At 41.0% G+C, this 20,749-nt stretch overlaps 1 protein-coding gene across 1 annotated transcript in view; it reads right to left on the reverse strand.

The window, feature by feature from the left end:
* The window catches only part of SLC22A23 (solute carrier family 22 member 23), a 344,725-nt gene that overhangs the window by 18,245 nt on the left and 305,731 nt on the right, over window positions 1–20,749 (reverse strand). Inside the window, exons 6-7 of the mRNA XM_029590553.1 lie at window positions 3,404–3,506; window positions 29–264 (exon numbers count right to left, since the gene is read on the reverse strand). Of these exons, the coding sequence (XP_029446413.1) occupies window positions 29–264; window positions 3,404–3,506 (339 nt within the window). The remainder of the gene's footprint in view (window positions 1–28; window positions 265–3,403; window positions 3,507–20,749) is intronic.

Consider the following 20,749-nt stretch of genomic DNA (forward strand, 5'->3'; position numbering starts at 1 on the left):
AGCCTGCTCCGGCATTGCCAGCACTTACGGTTCAGAAGGCCGAGCTGCAGCAGTGAGGCCAGAGCGGTAAGAATCATGAACAGCAGGAGGCCACCTCTCCGTCCCAGGAAGCCAACCACAGGGCACATGGCCAGGCAGGAGGCTAGCGCAATCCCCGCCATGGCGTAGTAGTCGGCGTAGAAATTGTGCAGGATTGTCATGATCTTCATGTCGGGGTCCATCATGCTCCTGGCAAAGCAGTGATGTATCCCTACGCCGGTCAGCCTGCACGAGAGAACAGTTCAATTAGCCGTGTCAGTGCTTCAATGTTAAATGTGAAATAAACTGAACCACACAGTCTGCAAGAGAGGAAATAACCTGAAACTAGCAACAAAGACCACGGAAGGCGTATTATTATTATTTTTTTAATTTAGATTTAAGTTCATGCCTGTTCACTGGTATCTCGAGAATTACATTCAGTCCCAGAAGGCTTACAATCTAAGGGGGCCTTATTTTAAAAGCATTTACATGCTTAATATTGGGTTTTATACGTGCAAATGCACTTTACCTGTATAAGTGGGCTTTTGAAAATTGCTACAGTATTTGCCACTGAAATTGTCCATAGGATTTACTCACGTAAGTGCACTTTGAGTAAATGCCTTTTGAGGACTGCTATGATAGTATGTTACATTTACGTGTGCAAAGCCTTTGAAAATGACTTATTAAGGTTGTGCTTCAGGCAATGGAGGGTAAAATGACTTGCCTAAGGTCACAAAGATCTTCCCCCTTTCTTGGTCTTCCTCTCTAAATACTGGGCTATTTTTCCCACTAATTTCACCAGGAGCTCCCAACGCTAGACTCCTTGAATATGCAAAAGCATTAAGGAGGTGTTTAAAAATGTACAGTTTGCAATGACATGCATTTAGGCACCAATGGAGTGAAGAGTGAGAAGCTAGAAAGTCTCTTAAATATATTTCTGGAAAGAGCTGTGCCTCTCTTTTCCATATGGCCCTTTCTTGGCACCCAAGTGAACCCGCTGAGGGTTAGAGTGTGAGAAAACACCCTGGGACTTAATGGTGCTGGAAACCATGTACATAGGTCCTTTATAAGTCCCAACTAAGCTTTTGAAAATGTACCCCATATTATCCAGTACACACTCCATGGCCAATGATGCCGTGCTGTGGTGTATATATTCTTTTATTTGTACACGGATTACCATCATCATCATGCTTTTAACTAGTGCCTTAAAGAGTAATCTATAAAGCACAGACATATGGAGGTAAAAGATTTGAGAAGGCCAGAAGCAAGATGGGAAGAAGCAGGCATGAAACTAGAAACAGATAATACTCCAGATTAGATCTAAATATAACTAATGAATTGCAAAAATGTATTTAAAGTGAGAAAGCAGTCCACAGCTGGAAGGCAAGGAGATGAAAACATAAGAACATAAGAAATGCCATGCTGGATCAGACCAAGGTCCATTGAGCCCAGCATCCTGTCTCCAACACTGGCCAATCCTTGTCACAAATATCCAGCAGATCCCGCAATGTAGATCTAATTTCTGTTACTTACTCCCAGGGATAGCAATATTTTCTTTAGTCTACCTAGCTATTTATTTAAGATTCTTGTATTCCACCCAATTACTATATCTCTGGGTGGATTACAAATTAAAACATACATAATTGTAGTGACATACAACACTAAAATACTAATAAAAACAAAATAAATAAAATACAACCATAATTTTAAACACACAAAATAAAACTAAAATAATACAAAAGATGCAAAATAAGTTAGCAGCAGCAACAGATCGATCTGCTCAAAATTCAGAAAAAGCCAGGTTAAAAAGGTAAGTTTTCAGTATTTTTTTTTTTTTTAAGTCTTGACACAGATACATAGCTGCAAGGATTCAGGTAGTGAGTTCCATAGCACAGGTGCAGCGATATGAGAATGATCTCGCCCCTTGGCTAATAATGTGTTAGACACTTCCCTCCAGGAACTTTACCAACCCTCTTTTAAACCCCACTATGGGCGGGATAAATAGGCGCTAATCCACCCCCTAATGCAATAGGGGGATTAGCGCCAATTTAACGCACATCCGAGGCAGAGTGAATGAGATAGTGCTCATCACATGCAAATGCCTATTACTCATTCACTCCGCATGCAAAAAGATAAATGTGCGTCTCAGACGCACATTTATCGCTCAGCTATTAACGCCTGCCTGGAGCAGGCGTTAATAGTTGAGCGCATTGAAAAGAAGTACAGGAAAGCAGGAAAAAACTGCCTTTCTGTACTTCTTTTTTAAAGTTAAAAAATAAATAAATAAATAAAATAACTCTGCAGACGGCCGGTTATGAAAACAGACGCCGAGTTTACCGGCGTCGGTCTTCATAACCAGCAGCCGTGGCGGGTCGCATTAGCAAGGAGGTGCTAAAGTCACGCAAGAGACCCATGCACCTCCTTCCTAGCGCGACCCCCTAATTTACATATTGCATGCTGCCTCCCTCGCGTGCGCCATGTGTGTGGTTAAGAAAGCGGGCGCTGAAAAGTCAGCGCCCGCTTTCTGCGAACATTATTGCATCGGCCCCTATGCTAGAAGTCTTGATTATATCCTCTGGCAACAGATTCCACAACTTGATTGTGTGCAGAGTGAAAAAGTACTTTCTACTATTTGTTTTAAAGTTGCTGGTTGTTATGGCGCATCACCTTGTATTTTTTGAAAGGGTAAATAGCCATCCACCCCATTCATGATTTTATAAATTTCTATCAGGTCCCCTTCTCAGCCACCTCTTTTCAAAACTGAAGAGCCACCAACAGGTGTAGCCTCTCATCATAGATGTTCGATTCCTTTTATCGTTTTTTGTTGACCTCCTCTGCACCTTTTCAAGTTCCGCTATGTTTTTTATTGAAATGAAGCAACCAAAACTGCACACAATGCTCTAGATGCTCTATAGAGGCAATAAGATATTTTCCCTTTTATTCTCCATTTCTAACATTCTATTTGCTTTACTAACCACCACGGTTGCTCACTGAGCCAAGGATTTCAACATATTGTCCACAAGGCTCCAAGGTAATCTTCCTGGGTAGTGACTCCCAATACAGAATCCAGCATCGTGTACCTGTAGTTGGGATCATTTTTTTCCTATGTGCATCACTTTCTGCCATTCAGTTACCTAACCTCCTAGTCTCACAAGGTCCTTCTGCAGTTCCTGACAATCCGCTGCTGTTTGAACAACTTTGAATAACTTTGTGTCACCTGAAATCTGATCATCTCACTTGTCAAGCACTTTTCCAGATCATTTATGAATACATGTTAAAAAGTTCAGTTCCTATCACTTGATCCCTGTGAGATAAGGGTTCACCCTTCTGACACCTGTACTTGTAAACTGATTAATAATAAAAAGTTGTTGCATGTTGGCCTTACGAGTTCACACATAGTACTACAATGTTCTTCCACAGGTTCCTGGTGCCCACAACCTTCACAATGCAGACCTTCTTGGGTCTTCGGGTCAGCTCCTTCTCCAGTTCTGAAATGAGAGCATGCATGTCACAGTTTACTAGTGGGCACCGAACAGATGACACTACTGAATTTTAGCTTCTCCTGCTGAACACACAGAAAGGTGAAACCCAGAACATAACACATCCTACAAGCATCATATAGTTCTTATAAGAAATCATTAAAAATGACTGTCAGTTCAAATCCATGTGTTCAGATGTCCATGAATCTTCCCAGAGGCACAGTCCCTGGCAGAGGGGGGGGGGGGGGGGGGGCCTGCTGTGTTGAGCAGGCAAGCTGCAAGGACCAGAGAGGCATGCGATACCCAGCAGTAACAAACCCTCTCCAGAGAAAAGAACTCAGGACAACTTATTTACCTCACAGTGTAACATTTACCAAGCCAGATTAGACAAGGACAGTGTTTTTGAAATTGTATGGAATCTCCTTTAAGATGCAGGATACTGCTCTCTGACAATGTCTGGAGAACAGATGGAATGAGTCTGTATCATTCTCCAGACAGAGGCGGCTTTGTGTGAGTGTCTGCTTTTACTGTGGATTCATATTTAACCACATATTTATTCATATTCATAGAGTACAAGGTTTGTTTTTTCCCTTCCCTTCATGCAAGAACATTTGTTGCTACTAGGCAGAGTCCTTGGGAGTTTGATTAGAGATAGTCTAAAAAGTTATATTACAAAGGAAGTCTTTCACAGCACAATCACCGGTGTCATTTACAGTACTTCACTCTGATCAAGAAGTGACAGCTGGTTTTGCCTGCAGTTAGAGAGCCAGGCTTTGATATTTCAGTGGCAGATCCCAATGCACAGGTTCCCTCCCTGGCCCCAATCACACCTTGTTCAGGTACAACAAAGTGAGAATGCTCTGAGATGGGTCTCAAAAGTGACTGTCACACACAAAACACTTTTTGCTGAATACTTCCCTAAATCTAGCTGGTGGAAGTTTGATAATTTAGGACTGCTTTTATGCAGCTGGGGTTGCCCGCCTAAACTTAACCAGATAGTCGATTAGCACTGATTTGCAGTACTAAGTCATAAGTCCGCCCTGGGAGTTGACTTGTTACATTTGGCTGCCTTGTGAATTTTAGGGGTTAAATTTACAGGTAGGCCGGGGATTTTTTTTTTTTTTTTTTAGAAGCAGAGCTTTATTTAACCCTCAAAGTTAGCCAGTTAAAGGATTTATTCACACTGATCACCAGTGAATGGAAGTGCTGTGTCAGGCATTAGCACAAAAGTGAAAACTGTTCCTCTTTGAAGTGACAAGTGACATGGGTATATGCATGCATGCATCTAGCACCATATAGTGTGTATGGGCTCAATAAAAGAAAAAGCTTTGTTTAAGCAACCATTAAATACTTTTTCAAGAACCATTATGTGAACACCTTTGTTTTTAGCATGTTAAGCCTCATTCTGGAACCATAGTACAATGCTGAACCAGCTATTGGTGGCCAAGCAGACTGGATTCCCGTCTGTCTGCTTTCACAAGGCACTCCAACTTGCTTTAAAAAAATAAACCTGCCCACTCAGAAAGCCATTTTAAGGACTAATAATTATTTTTTTATTTCTTTGCATGTATAGCAAACTGTATATAATTACTGCTCATTGGGTAAACTTCTGATATGTACACACACGCGTGACATAAATTGCACCTCGAAGATGACAGACTAGAGTGCAAACTGCATGTGACAACCTACCACAGAGCCAGAACAAAGGTCCCCCGCCCCCAAAATACAGATGTTTCTCCCAATGTATCGAACAAGTGTCAAAGCCAATCAAACTATTTTCAAATAATTAATGGCCTTTTACACCCCCCCCCCCCCCAACATCCCTCAGTATAAATTAACATCAAGTGACTTTGCCTCCTACTTTGAGAACAAAACGAAGACCTGACAGAACTCGCAAAATCTCTCCCAGTCAGAGAAGAGGACAAACTCAAGCCCTCCAAGTATGCTAGAGGTATAGGGACTCATTTATCCCAACCACCAAACAAATCTTGGAAAAATTCTGTCTCCCTACGCCCAGCATCCTGCACCCTCTACTCTTTTTAGCTTTATGATCTATCATTTGTGTGAGGGGTGTTGAGCACACTGACATTTTTGCTTTCTTCCCCTCCCTGCTCCATTGCCCTCCAACCTTGACTCCATACAATGTATAATCCAATCTTGGTCTGTCTGTGGAGGGGAGATTTGGAAGGTAGAGGGAGAGAAGGTAGAGGTAGAGGGACAGAGAAACATACTGGACGTGCATGGGAATGTGAGAGAGGCGGTTGCATGTTTGAGAATGTGTATGGCAGTTAAGTGCTGGTGTGTGTGTGTGCATGTATTAGAGAGGCTTTAGTTGTGATATAGAGAAAAACAGTGTGTGAGAGAGGCTGTGGTTGATGTATTTATGAGGCTGGTTGAATTAATTAATAACATTTTATAACACAGTTATGGGGGGTGGGTGTTTGAAGATCAGGTGATGAGAGGACTATAGATTGACAACTGACAGCAACCCCATACCTTGGTCCTTAGACTCAGATAGTAACACACAAAACACTATTCTCCCCCAGTCCTGAAGTTTGGTGGCGTGTCCAGTTACAGTCCATGGAAAAATTGGCCTCTTTAATGTACGATCATATGGGACATGCAGGCTGCAAGGAGACCCCACACAGTGGAAAGATTAATGGGCTGTTCAGACTAGAGAGAAGCCCAGTGTGGTCGGGGAACATTTCACCAAGCAACAGCAGGTTTAATACATTTTACCTTGATTTTTTTTTTTTTTTGAGTCAGATAAATTAAATTACTCCTCTTGGGGGTTGGACAGGGTTGGGTTGGGGTGGTGTGGGAGGAATATGCTCCTTGAGGGCTGCGAACAAGTTTAGTTTTTCAGAGTACTATGCAAATTAAACTTGTCGCTTCCATAAATGTATGCAAATATAATCTGATAAATATTCATTGTTGATACACTGAACACCAGCCCTGTTTCAAGGCCCCCACGGATTAGAGTTGGGCCCCCCTGCTTTATATGAATGAAGAAAGAAAAGCATGGCCTGGTGAGGAAATGATTTCATGATGTGACACAAAGGAAGCAGGAAAGGGAGACTGTGCCTTCAAGGACTTTTGCTATGGAAGGTTTTCTATGCAGCCCATTCATAGCTCAGTAGAAGTGAAAGACTGAACTTGCCCAGTGAACTAATCATTTCCTCCATCCTCTGGTGCAGAGATGGCACAAGGTCACTATTGACAGTCACAAAACAGGTCTGCTTTTCAGGCTAATTGTAATGAATATTCATCAGATAGACCTACATACATTTGTTCTAAGAACCCAGCCAATTTGAGCATATTGATTGTCCTGAAAATCTGCCCACACTGTGGCTCTTGGGAATTAATTGGGAGTTACCCACCCCCTGAAACGTGCTTCCATTTGTAGCCCTGTCACGGGTCACATTCCATAATCGGTAGGCTTTGCTTCTGTCTTTCTGCAGTGGATACGCGCCTTCCGATTATGATCCCCTGGGTAGATGCTGCTCTTGTTCTGGTCGTTACTTTAGCTAACTCTGCTGTGCAGCTGGTTGTCAGGGCACCATGTGCCCGTACAGAGGGCTCCGTTTTCTTCATCAGCCCGTTAAAGGCTCAATAAAAGAACTATGGACGGATTTTCTCATTTTAAGCATGCAAATTGTCGTCTTGGGTTAAAATATGCAAGCTGACCTTTGGTTTTGAGCTTTACAATTCCTAGGGAACTGTTCAGGCTTTTGGACATTAATTTTCCCTGTAGTATTTGACTCCCGTCTATGGCCCTGATGAAAGGAGGGGTGCTAGGCTGTGTGCACATTTTTGTGAGTAGAACCAAATTCCTGATGTAGCAAAGACTATTGCACCCAAAAATGTTGTGTAAAGATTAGCGCATCTCCATGCAAATCCCAAGTTAATCAAGGTATTAACTATTACTCCCCAATGCAGAGAGGTGCATAGGTTTTACTCCTGTTTTCTTAATGTTGGAAATATAATTACTGGTCAGAAGTGGACTGTTTCTGGGGTTAGTGTCAGTTTACGGGGCTGAACCTGGCGTTCTTGGTGTTGGGGTCCTATACTGGGTATTTATGTGCAGAAGATATGATTTGGTTCGGGCACCTAATTGATATTGTATGTGCACCACTTTTAGGAGCTCCTGACTCATGTTTTATTTATTTATTTAGAACTTTTATATACCGGCATTAGTGCGCAGACATCATACCGGTTTACATTGTAACAAAGCAGATTGAAACAAGATACAGGGAAGGGGCAGGGGGCAAACAAATGTGCAGGGTGCACAAGAGAAGACAGGACAGGAGGAGGTAAAGCTTAAATCAATATAACAAGGTTGAACAAGAGGGCAGTTATATACTGTGTACAAATTGAGTTATAAACAAAACAGTAATAAATACAATTCAGGTATCAAGTGAGGTTAATATAAGCCAGACGGTCCAAACTCCATATATTTAGTGAGATGTAGAGGGGTAGGGAGGGAGGAGTGCATGGGTGGGTAAAGTGGGGTGGTCTATTCAGGGTAGGCTCATCAAAAGAGCCAGGTCTTGAGTTTCTTTCTAAACTTAGCGTAGCATGGTTCGAGTCTGAGTGGAGTAGGGAGAGAGTTCCATTTTCTGGGGCCCGCAACTGATATGGCCCGATATGGCTCCTCCTGGTGGAGGAGAGGTGGGCTTTTTTAATTGAAGGTACTATAAGGGTTCTTCTGTTGATGGCCCTGGTGGGTCGGTCAGAGTGTGTGAGTTGGAAAGGTTCGTCTAACCAGTTGGAGTCATGACAGTAGATGGATTTGTGAATTATTGAGATAGTTTTGAAGATGATGCGTGATGAGATTGGGAGCCAATGTAGGTCTTTGAGAATAGGGGTGATGTGGTCGGATTTGCGTGTGTTGGTAATGACCCTGGCTACAGCATTTTGGAACATTTGTAAGGGTTTGATAGTGGAAAAAGGTAGGCCGAGCAAAAGGGAGTTACAATAATCAAGCTTGGAGGAGAGGGTGGCCTGGATGACGGTCCGGAAATCATGATAGTGTAGGAGGGGTCTGAGCTTCAAGAAACCTTCTTTGAGGATTGAACTGATGTATTTTTTTAGGTTTAGCTGTTGTTGTGAGTAGATGTTTTCTACTCACAGCACAACTTTCATACTCACAAACCATGATTTTGACAATAAAAAGACTCACAAAGCACGTTTTGTGTGCATAAACCATGCTTTTTGTATGCCAAGTACATTTTTTTTATATAACTACCAATACATAAGCATACTATTAGCTTACTGCATAAGGAATTAACTTTTTTTTTTTTAGCACGAGTAAAAAAATTAAAGAGTGCTGAACTTTAGCAAGCTTTTTTGTTTACTAACATCTTATTACATTGGGCCCTATATTTTTACAATATATTCTTATCTATGTATCAACTATCCAATGAAAAAGCAGCATGTTTTAAATCAAAGCTTACAATACTAGAACCATATATTTTTCTTTAATGTTAGCAATAGATCTTGTTATACAACTTCTACATTTACTGTGGTTGTATTAGTTAAATTGCAACTTGCTGAGTGTACGTTTTGTGATGTCACCGGACAGTTAAGCAGCTCTGCTGTTTCTAGCTACAGTTCATATACTCAGTTACAAAAATTAGATTTTTGGGACATGTCCAGCCCAAATTATTTTGGAGGCCAGAGCCGTAGCGTGCCTATGGCCAATATGGCCTCAGCCATAGGCACAGTTAACTGAAGACAACAAAATCAACTAGTTAATAGTGAATGTAGGCACCCGTAGGTCACCGATTCTAAATGTTGCTATTTCGAAAAATGTTTGATTTGATATAATTGAATATTAATAAATTTTTTTAAATTTTTTGATTTTTATGTGGGGAGACCTCAGCACCGGCCCAATAATTCTGTTAATTAACAGAAAATTATGATTTAATAGCAGTGTTGGTACAATCACTGGTCTACTACCTAGCCTGTGTGTGTTTTAAACTTTTCAAAGAATTAAAATATTACTTTAATAATGTTACTTAAAACTAAGCTGGTAATGCAACTATTTTAATTAACAGTCAGAATTGTTGGAGATTTCCATGATATGGTGCCAATTAGCTATATCCTATTTTTATATTTCAAATTATGATATTTTAGCACCAATAGATTAAATTTGATCTTAATTCATGCAAGAAACTCCATTCAGACTCTTCAGTGATACGTGCATCACCAAATTACAAATAGTCCAAATAAGCAACTTCTCAATTCTAATGACTCAAACTCAGAGCCTGGCAGGCTTCCGATAATGTGACTTGAAGCAACTGCAGTGGTCATAAACTTATGTTAACTTGACCTTAGAGCCCGGACGGCTTCCAATGATGATCTCAAAACAACTGTCTAGTAGACAGACCCGACCACAGAGACGTTCCCGTCCAACAAAACGTTGCCAACGTGGGCGGCTTCTGTAAAGAGACAGAAGCGATTGTGGCAGCTTCAATTAAAGAGCTTGAAGCGGTCCGTTCAGCCAAGAAGATATCTGGCTCAAGTTTACAAGATAAGTTGTTGCTAGCCAATAAGACATTTGGCCAAAGTTGTTCAAGTTTGTTGGGACATGAAAGTCGGTATATGAAAGGCTCACTGCCTTCCTTTGAACAGGTCACTGTTTGAATTCTGTCGAGTGGCACCATTTCAACATCACTGCAGTTGTTTTGAGATCATCATTGGAAGCCGTCTGGGCTCTAAGGTCAAGTTAACATAAGTTTATGACCACTGCAGTTGCTTCAAGTCACATTATCGGAAGCCTGCCAGGCTCTGAGTTTGAGTCATTAGAATTGAGAAGTTGCTTATTTGGACTATTTGTAATTTGGTGATGCACGTATCACTGAAGAGTCTGAATGGAGTTTCTTGCATGAATTAAGATCAAATTTAATCTATTGGTGCTAAAATATCATAATTTGAAATATAAAAATAGGATATAGCTAATTGGCACCATATCATGGAAATCTCCAACAATTCTGACTGTTAATTAAAATAGTTGCATTACCAGCTTAGTTTTAAGTAACATTATTAAAGTAATATTTTAATTCTTTGAAAAGTTTAAAACACACACAGGCTAGGTAGTAGACCAGTGATTGTACCAACACGGCTATTAAATCATAATTTTCTGTTAATTAACAGAATTATTGGGACGGTGCTGAGGTCTCCCCACATAAAAATCAAAAAATTTAAAAAAATTTATTAATATTCAATTATATCAAATCAAAAATTTTTCGAAATAGCAACATTTAGAATCGGTGACCTACGGGTGCCCACATTCACTATTAACTAGTTGATTTTGTTGTTTTGATAATATACTAGTTATATCCCTTAACATTGCGTTTTGTGTCACAGTTAACTGAAGGGCACATTAGGGCCGCTGGTGATGTCACCCTATCACTCTTGTCAGAGTGGTGCAGCCCAATCACCAGCAGGGCCTTAAAAGGAGGAGGTGCACTGGTGCAGCCCCACCAGAATTGATGGAGGAGATGCCCTAAGGAAGAGGAAGAGTACCTCAGCCTCACCAAAACTGTCGGCATGGCTTGAGTCAGAGGAGAAGAGTGCCTCCGAAATTGCCGGCAGAGCCCGAGAAGGACAAACGCCATGGCCTCACCGGAATTGCCAGCAGGCCCTGAGGAGGTGGAGGAATACTGCAGCCCTGGCCCCATCCCTGCTGGAAAAGTCAGGGGGGACGGGGCCACTTCAAGAAGTGAGAGAGAGCATGTGTGCGATTAGAACCTGTGTGTGCGCCTATAAGTGAAAGAGCATGTGTGTGTGTGTGAGAGAGACCAAGAGAAAGCATGTGTGTGACGGAAAGCATACTGTATGGAAGAGAGAACATCTGGGTGTGTGTGTGTGTGTGAGAGAGAGTGACAAAGTGTGTGTGAAAGACTGAGAAAAAGCCTGCTTGTGCATGTGTAACGGAAAGCATATGTATATGGAAGAGAGAGCATGTGTGTGTTTGTGTGTGACAGAGAGAGTGAAAGAGAGCATGTGTATGTATGAGACTGAGAGTGAGCATGTGTGTTTGAGAGAGACATATCTGTGCATGTGGAGAAAGTTTGTACACAACAGCAAGGCTGTAAGATTTGCCTAAGGCACCGAATACCCTTACAGCAGCCTTCAGTATTGCTGCACAAACATCTAACAGTTTCCCAACTCCGGTGTCATGTGTTCTATAATGGGTGAGGGTACAATTTTCCACTTGGCCATAGGTGCCAATTTGCCTGGCTATGGCTCTGTTGGAGGCTATGACAAAGTACTGACAATATTCCGGGTGAACCATAAAAATGTGTTTTCGCCTTACATGAACTTGTGCCTACAACAAATTTCGCTCTCATGTTCATAATCCTTTTTAATTTTGAGTCTTGTGCTGGTAACTTTAAAACAAGTGTGCGGGCGTACATATGAAGGAATTTTAAATCATGCGCACAACTGTGCATGTAGGATTTAAAATACATTAAGTACACGTATGGGTGCCTCTAAATTTAAGCAGTTACTCGAACAAATGTAGTTGATGTATCTTCCTTAGGACTTGGTCAGGTTTAATGTACACAATTAAGCAGATTTTAAAACAAGCACGCATAAAGGACATTCCCAGTTTTACCAATTAGTCCACCAGTTTGCCCAGTCTGTCTTGTGGTCACCCAGACTCCTCTAGATCTTCAGCCTGCACGCCCCCCATTTTACCCAGACCCCTCACCCAGTTATTTTAGGCCTAAAAATGAGATTTATGCAGACTTATACTTCATCAAGTGCAGATATACAGTGTGCTGCATGATTTAAAATACAGATTTATGCATGTAAATGTTGGCCCTGCCCTGGAATGCACATGATACACCCTGACTCCAACCCTTTCCCCACTCTTTTGGTTGGTCACACACCTGCACATACACATATAATTGGGCCAATTTAAAATATGAGTCACTCGCACTCTGCCCAAGTACTCACATATACAGGTTTTTTAATGCAAGCAAGTCTTAAAATTCACCCCACGTATAAACTGTCAATTACAATCATCATCATATATAATACGCTTGTGAATTCATGGTATCAGTCTGGAACTTTAGTCCAGTAGTGGCCACAAGATGGCAGTCTACTGCTATTATACAATATTGCCACCTTGTGGCCACTGCTGGTACTGCAGCTTCTTGAATTTCTTGGACACACACGAGCAGAGGTAGAGAACACCGGTCCTTGAGTGCTGCAAGTTGGTTGGGATTTTAAGACATCCACATTAAATATTCATGAAATGTATCTGCATGCACCATCTCCATTAAATGCAAATGCATCTCGTGCACATTCATCGTGGATAGCCTGAAAACCTGACTGGCTTGCGGCACTTGATTCCCAGATTTGGCTACCCTTGCACAACAATATGCAAGAAAATGTGCATGTGTTTGTGGTATCTGGCCCAATAGAGTTGCAGCACATGGATTTCTAGGGTGCTCCTTCAAGAGGCCTGGTTCTGATGGCAATGTACAGGCTGTAATATTGTTCCCAGTGTTTTTGAAATTTTAGATTTACCTGTGATAGAGCAGGCCCTCATGAGATCAGCAAAGGGCCCTGGAGAAACATGACCTCACTTACTGTAGGAGTGCCAAAGGGCCATGATAAGTCTGTGCTGGGCCCACTAAGTGGAAGAGAGTTGGGCATGAGAGTAGGAACATGGAGGAACATGCATATAGGGAACATGCATATAGGGAAAAATAACCATTGCTGTAGTTACACGATGTTAGGTTCCATATTAGGAGCTACCACCCAGGAAAAAGATCTAGGCATCATAGTGGATAATACTTTAAAATCGTCGGCTCAGTGTGTTGTAGCAGTCAAAAAAGCAAATAGAATGTTAGGAATTATTAAGAAGGGAATGGTTAATAGAACGGAAAATGTCATAATGCCTCTGTATCGCTCCATGGTGAGACCACACCTTGAATACTGTGTACAATTCTGGTCGCCGCATCTCAAAAAAGATATAGTTGCTATGGAGAAGGTACAGAGAAGGGCAACCAAAATGATAAAGGTGATGGAACAGCTCCCCTATGAGGAAAAGCTGAAGAGGTTAGGGCTGTTCAGCTTGGAGAAGAGACGGCTGAGGGGGGATATGATAGAGGTCTTTAAGATCATGAGAGGTCTTGAACGAGTAGATGTGACTCGGTTATTTTCACTTTCGAATAATAGAAGGACTAGGGGGCGTTCCATGAAGTTAGCAAGTAGCACATTTAAGACTAATTGGAGAAAATTCTTTTTCACTCAATGCACAATAAAGCTTTGGAATTTGTTGCCAGAGGATGTGGTTAGTGCAGTTAGTGTAGCTGGGTTCAAAAAAGGTTTGGATAAGTTCTTGGAGAAGTCCATTAATGGCTATTAATCAATTTTACTTAGGGAATAGCCACTGCTATTAATTGCATCAGTAGCATGGGATCTTCTTAGTGTTTGGGTAATTGCCAGGTTCTTGTGGCCTGGTTTTGGCCTCTGTTGGAAACAGGATGCTGGGCTTGATGGACCCTTGGTCTGACCCAGCATGGCAATTTCTTATGTTCTTATGAGAGGCTGGCCACAGTTCTGCTGATTGAGAGCCCCAGGTTTCCTACCCAGTCTTTTTTTTTTTTCTTCATTCATGCTATATTCAGCTTTTATATGCACCTGTACAATGCCTGCTAGGGATTTTGCAGAGGAGCACAGTAGCTTCCTGATTCACAGAGATTCAGATTGGTGGGAATGGCTGAATGGAAATTATTTTCAAGTATTATAAAACATTAACATTGCTTCACTAATTAAATAATATTCAGAACAGAAGAGGACGGCACGAATTGCTATGTCGTACTTGCCTGTGTATTCTGTCTTAAATAAGTGATGCCAATGGGGCCTCTGATGTTAAGAGACAACATCCTGCAGTGACTGTGGCAAACCCAATGCTCCACAGTTCTGTCAACCAAAGATATACCCAGAGACATCACTTATGGCAGCCGTAAGTTTATAACGTGTACTTTTCTCTTCGCTGGGGCCACGCAGGCATCCCTTCCTGTTTGGTGCAGTGTCTGCAGACATTTTATCATGCTTTTAACTCCAATAATGACCAGAGTCAACACCGATTTTCAACACACTAAAGACCTGCCCAAATTAGAATCTAGCCTCCAGGCAAGAAAACTGCTCTATGTTCAGCCTTGTGAAGTAGCTATTTTGTGACTCATTCAGAGAATTTCCAAATGCCTGTCACTGAACAATTGAGAGAAAATGCCAAGGGAGGTTTCCATGGAAACCTCAGTCTTCGAATATGACCATTACCCATAGAGAATTACCAGTGCGGTAATGCCACTGTCTCTCTGGAACACTACATTACAGCAGCTTCACAATGGTGAAATTTGCCACTTTCACTGGTTAAAAAAAGAACCAGTAGACAAATATGTATAGCGGTCTTTATTAAAGGGATGTACAGATTATGGACACCGTGCTACGTTTACTTTAGTGTGCATTTGTAATCACCATGGTGTAATATTTTCATCATATAATCAACTTCCACGTTCTTTTTCCCTGTAGGATGCCTTCCCCTCTGTCTTTTAAGCTACCCTATGCTGTTTGCTTTTCAGTTACATGAGCTGTTCCTTTCTGTGCCTAGAATAACTGGTATGCAAGTCAGGTGTTTTCTTGTGGCTTTGCACCCACATGTTTTGCTGTCTGCACTTGCCCCTGTCCAGTTTGCTTCCTCTATCCCCCCCCACCCCCTTTCCCTATCTTTCATAATTTAGTTCAATATTCTTCTGACATGAAAGCCTCAGCCAATCTGATCCCCTTTTCTGTCTTTTGTATCTCATCTTCCAGGTTGTCCTTTTGCACTGCTTTCTTCAAGATAGCAAGCCGTTCGTTTCATGACAGTTGTGCGCCTTGTTTGGCGGGTCCAACCCATTGCGCTTTAGTGGCATCACATCACATGCCGTGATGTCATCTGATCGCATTTCTTCCATTTGTCACTCTTTGTTTTATTTGTATGTTTTCCTGAGCCCTGCTGTCCGTAAAGTTTGGTGTTTGCAATCAGTTTTGCTTTACTGTTGTCCACCTGGTAATGCCAAGTGGCACTGTGCAAGTGTTTTCTGCCACTGAGGCTTGGATGCTCCATATCTTGTCTCTTGCTGAGAAAGCAAGCACACTGTGAAAGTCTTCCCTGGTCCATCTGACTTCTTTGTATTTCCATCTGTCACTTTGGAGTCAGTTGCTCTCTTTTGCTTTCATGCGTCCCTAATCCAATATTCTCTCTGTGTAGCAACCGCAGTTTTCCCCAGTCTATCTGACCTCTCTATGTTTTGCCACCCCTTTGAGTGAACTCTCTACTTTACAGTGGCAAAACTGCTATTGAGCAAGCCCAGCAAAGAGCCAGAACCATCTGAGAGGGGAGGCTGCCTATGGCTGTACAGGGTGGCAAAGAAAAAGAACAACCCACCAGCAGCCTGAAGAAGAAGAGAGACCAAATGCTGGGCCATCAGCAGATCCCAACCCACCAGAAGAGAGGTCCGGAGTTGGGCCATCAGCGGACCTCAATCTGCTGATGGCTGGAAGAAGACAGAGGCTTGGATTTCGGCTGTTGATGGCTCAGCCCGTTGGTGTCCAGAAGAAGAGAGGCCTGACCTGAGAAACACAGAATGTGTGTATGAGCGAGAGAGAGGGAGAGCGTGTGTGTGTATGTGCAAGAGAGCATGAACGTGTGTGTATATGAGATAGAGAGGAGATTTTGTCCACTGCGCTGTCCCCCCTCCCACTGCCCAATCCTCAATCTTATGGTGACTGGAAATCAAGTTCCTAGGTATAGAAAGTGGGGATTTGCTTATCCTTATTTGTTTTAAATATTGCATGCTATTTGATGAGTCTGCTGTTTTATACCATTGAATTGGTGTTTGGAAATTTTTTTTTTCAATGTTTTGAGTTTTAATTATTAGATTTATTTCACTCAGTTGTTTTGAAGTATTCTTTTTTTTATTAGTATGGTTTTACTAATATGATTGGTTTTATATTTCTTGATTTTATTGTTTGATTTTTTAACAAGGCATGGTAATGTTTCTCTTTTTTCATTGTTGCATTGCATACACAATCTAGCTTGAGTTTACAGTTCAGTTTTTATATGTACGTTTCTATTTGTACTTTATGGTCTCTTTATTCTGTATTTGGTGTGGGTCTTTCTGTGTTATGAATGTGTGACCAAGGTGAGGTATTCTGCTAGCGTATAGTTACTATGTAGGGATCTATAGCAGTTTGGTTTCTTCTATTTTCCAAATAGGTGTACTGCTGTTTAGGGCCTAGTGTAACATTTGCAGTGTTGCCTTTTTGAAAGGTAGGGCTGTTCATATTTGAAAGCTGGCAGTTAAGTGTGTTTTGCTATGGGAGTTTTACTATATTGTAATTGTTTATTCGTGGCTTTCTGAGGGCCAAGCCCACACCCAACATATGTCACAACAGGCCAAATGCCATATGGATTCAAGTGTCTTTTGCACATGGTTTTCTGGTTTGCACCATAGCAGTGCACGTAAATATAAGCATGTTAAAATAATATTTTGACCTAAAGACTGTACCTTGAATGTCCTTTTTCACGTAAAATCTGTTATCAATGCATAATTTTTAATTGTGTGCGTGTCGAGGAGGGGGGTGCACAAAGCTGTAGGGTTCACCTAGGATGTCTAGTACTCTTGCACATGGTGTTATGGGGGCCCATTTACTGCTAGCTACCCCACTGCCACTATATCTTTAATTTTTCCCCAGCATTGCATTCTATAGCCAGTGTCACATTCTTTCCATTCTGTCAGGCCTTTCCCCTTCTCGCTGTACAATGACTGCTCTTTCCTGTTCCAATGGCTCTGCCTGCTTTGTAGCACATGCCTTGTGTGATTGCGCTATCCCCTCCTCTTTGCATTGCCTTTGCCCATGATGTCTCTCACTTCTTCTGGACATCTCTGCCTTTGGTTTCCCTCAAGAAAAAAATCTCTCATTGCAGTCTCTCTCCCTTCATTCCTCTTCTCTATGGCCCCTTCTGACGCTTCTGCCCTGCCCTGTACTGGAACACACTTTTGAAGTTTTCTTTTAACTCCGTTGCAGTCTCTCTTCCACCTTTTCTTCTCTGGGGCCCCGACGTTACTCTCCGTTTCTGACAGAGAAAACAGCCTAGTGTTTATGCTACCAATCTCAGTTTCAGGCACAGGAACTATGGCAGTCCTGACGCAAAACTCAATGCCTTGTTGCAGCAGCATATATTAACACAGAGGGACAAAGCAGGGCCTAGCTATGAAGCATTCTTTTTTTTTTTTTCTTTTCAAAGAAAAACAAAATACTAAATTATGATGTTTGTCACCCATGTCATCAAAAGTTGTCCCACTATGTTGTACAGCTGAAAACCTTTTTTTAGAAATTTTTCTGCCAAGCCAAAACCAGTAATTTTTGACATTTCTGTTCTATCATTATTCTAGGTACCTACACACATGGATGTCTGTAGGGTATAAAATAAAAAAAAAATATATATATCCCAAAAAGTATATACATTTCTAATGCATCTTCAAAAAGAATTAATAAAAAAACACATAGCCTCTTGAAGCCCACTTTAAAATATCACTCATAGGTAAAAACTTCAGCCATGTCTACAGGTTCCTGCCACTGTAAAGAGGGTACATGGAGCTCTAAAACCTTTTACCAAGCATTTCCCTCCAAGTTCATTAAGGCAAGAATAAATGAAATCTCCACAACAGGTAAATCTGAAATACTGTAAACTTTCTAAAAGCCAAAAATAGAAGCAGCCAAGCTGATTACACAAAACATTAAAAGACAGCAGCAGAGTGGCTGAAAGCCATGACAGATGCTCAACACAGCTGTACTAGAAACCCAAAAAGAAATGTCAACCGGGAATGCATTAAAAAATCTACACTATGCATGCCATAATTAGTGGTTTCAACAACTCTAAGATAGACAGCTATTCTCAAACACACAATTTCCTTTTATTCTTCAAAGTTTCCTTGCATTTTTATTAGCAAACAATTCAAGTACATAAAATGTCTTTGCAAATTTCATAAACTCATTGCATTGTCTGCCATTTTGTGCCTATTAATGTATAAAAATATTAGATACTTTATTTTGTCTCTCTCCAGCTATGCATTTATACAGTATCTATATGTCTATGTATAACAGCTACACATACACATTCTATATGCACACATGGTTACTATATATACACAGCCCTTGACAAAGGGATTCTCAGCCATCGCTCAATGGTAACACATAGTGGCCAGACTAAACGTCCACATTATCCCTTTGCAGAGGGAGTTAGTCTTTGTTCAAGGACTGTCATGACAATGGCTGGGCTAAGTTGGGAGGTGATATAAAAACATGGGGTAAAGTGCCATGTCCAACTGAACTGGAAGTCTAAGGGAAAAAAAAGAGAAATTGCAGGGTAAAAATAAAAAATATAGAAAATAATTACCCCTCTAATCTGACCAATTTGCCTTCTTTCTCAATGCCATTGAATACAGCTGATCTCCAGCTTTCCTTTCATTTCTTTGTAATTAAGGATCCTCCCTGCTTATCTAATGCCTTCTTGAATTCAGACTCTGTTCTTGCCACCGCCACATATACTGGGAGGCTGTTCCAGGTATCCACCACCCCCCTTCTGTGTCAAACATTTCTAAAACATTACTCCGGAGTCTAACCCTTTTGAGTTTCAGATCATGACCTCTTGGTTCCAGAATTTTTTTTTCAGTAGAAAAGGTTTGTTTCTTGTGTATTTTATACAATAGAGATATTTGAATGTCTCTATCATATCCTCCATCACTCTCTCTCTCACACAAAGTGTTTGAATATTTAGGTTCTTAAGTCTCAACAAAGCGCTGTTGAGACAGACTCTTTACCATGTAGTAGTCCTTCTCTGGCCCACCTCTACTGTGCCTATATCTTGTTGGAGGTATGGCTGTCAGCGTTAGATATAGTTCTGCCGATGATGTGCAGAAGCATTATCACCTTTTTTTTCCCTACTGGGTAGGTCTGTCCTTATGCATCCCAGCAGTCCTTTAGCTACAGCCACTAGGACCAGCATTGGAAAGCATATCACCCCTATTCTATGTTCATTCCCATTGGTTACTAGTCCAATGGAGAATTAAATATAAGACAGCCATACTGATCTATAAAGTCTTTGACAATAATTCATCTCTCTGTACCAGTGCTATGTTTCGCATTTATAATCCATCACAAGCATTATGATCACTCAACGCAGCCTATTAGAGGTGTCCTCTCCATGGTCTGCTCATCCTTGAGATGTGTGACAGAGCCTTTTTTTGCTGCAGGACTAATTTTGGAAAATACTTCCTGAATGGCTGCTTACTGTGACTTGTATCCAGTCCTTCAAAAAGATGCTGAAGGCTTTTTTATTCAAGCAGACTTTCAATTTAAGTAATTAATATGGCAACTATATATTTTTTTTCATTATACACGGTATATTTAATATCCCTGAGGTTGTAATGTAAGCATTTTTATTTTATCATAACTGATATGTTCCTGTTAGAAGTTAGATTATTGTACTTACTTTTTTGAGGAGTGGATTGAGTCCAGTAATGGCCACAGTACTGATTTATTGACTTTTTTGGGGTTGTATGTTTATCATGGTAATTTATTATTACAATTTTGGAATCATTGCTAAGCCTGGCATAGTGGATATCATCTGTTTTAGTATTTGTAAGATTTTGTGTGTGTAATGTTGCACCCTGCCTCGAATATTAGATGAGTGCGGGATATACACTTTTTATAAAAAACAAATACAACTTTGCATTGCTTTGCTACCTTGAGATCAGCACATATGATCACCCCAAGTCTCTCTCTTGCTTGGTGTACATCAGCACCTAATCCCCTAATGCCACAAACTGCTCCCCTGAATTTCCACATCCCAAAATGCATGACTGCACTGCATTGAAACTTAGCTGCCAAAAACTGAACCATGCCTTGAGCATTCCTAGATCACACCTCAATTTGAGCATTCCTAGATCACACCTCAAAGGAGTTTATTCACTGTTGCAGACATAAGTTTCATCTGCAAAAAGACAAATGTTTTACGGTCCCCTCTGCAATCTCACTCATGAAAATATTTATTTAAAATATGTTACCCCCCCATCTATGGTTCAGGGAGGTGTATAGAATTTACACAAAACGATATACAAACTTTAAAATTTAACTTATTTTTTATTATAAACAGAAGACTCAAACGAGCATTATAAGTC

The sequence above is a fragment of the Rhinatrema bivittatum genome, chromosome 2 (genome assembly GCF_901001135.1).
Source record: "Rhinatrema bivittatum chromosome 2, aRhiBiv1.1, whole genome shotgun sequence".
NCBI classification, from domain to species: domain Eukaryota; kingdom Metazoa; phylum Chordata; class Amphibia; order Gymnophiona; family Rhinatrematidae; genus Rhinatrema; species Rhinatrema bivittatum.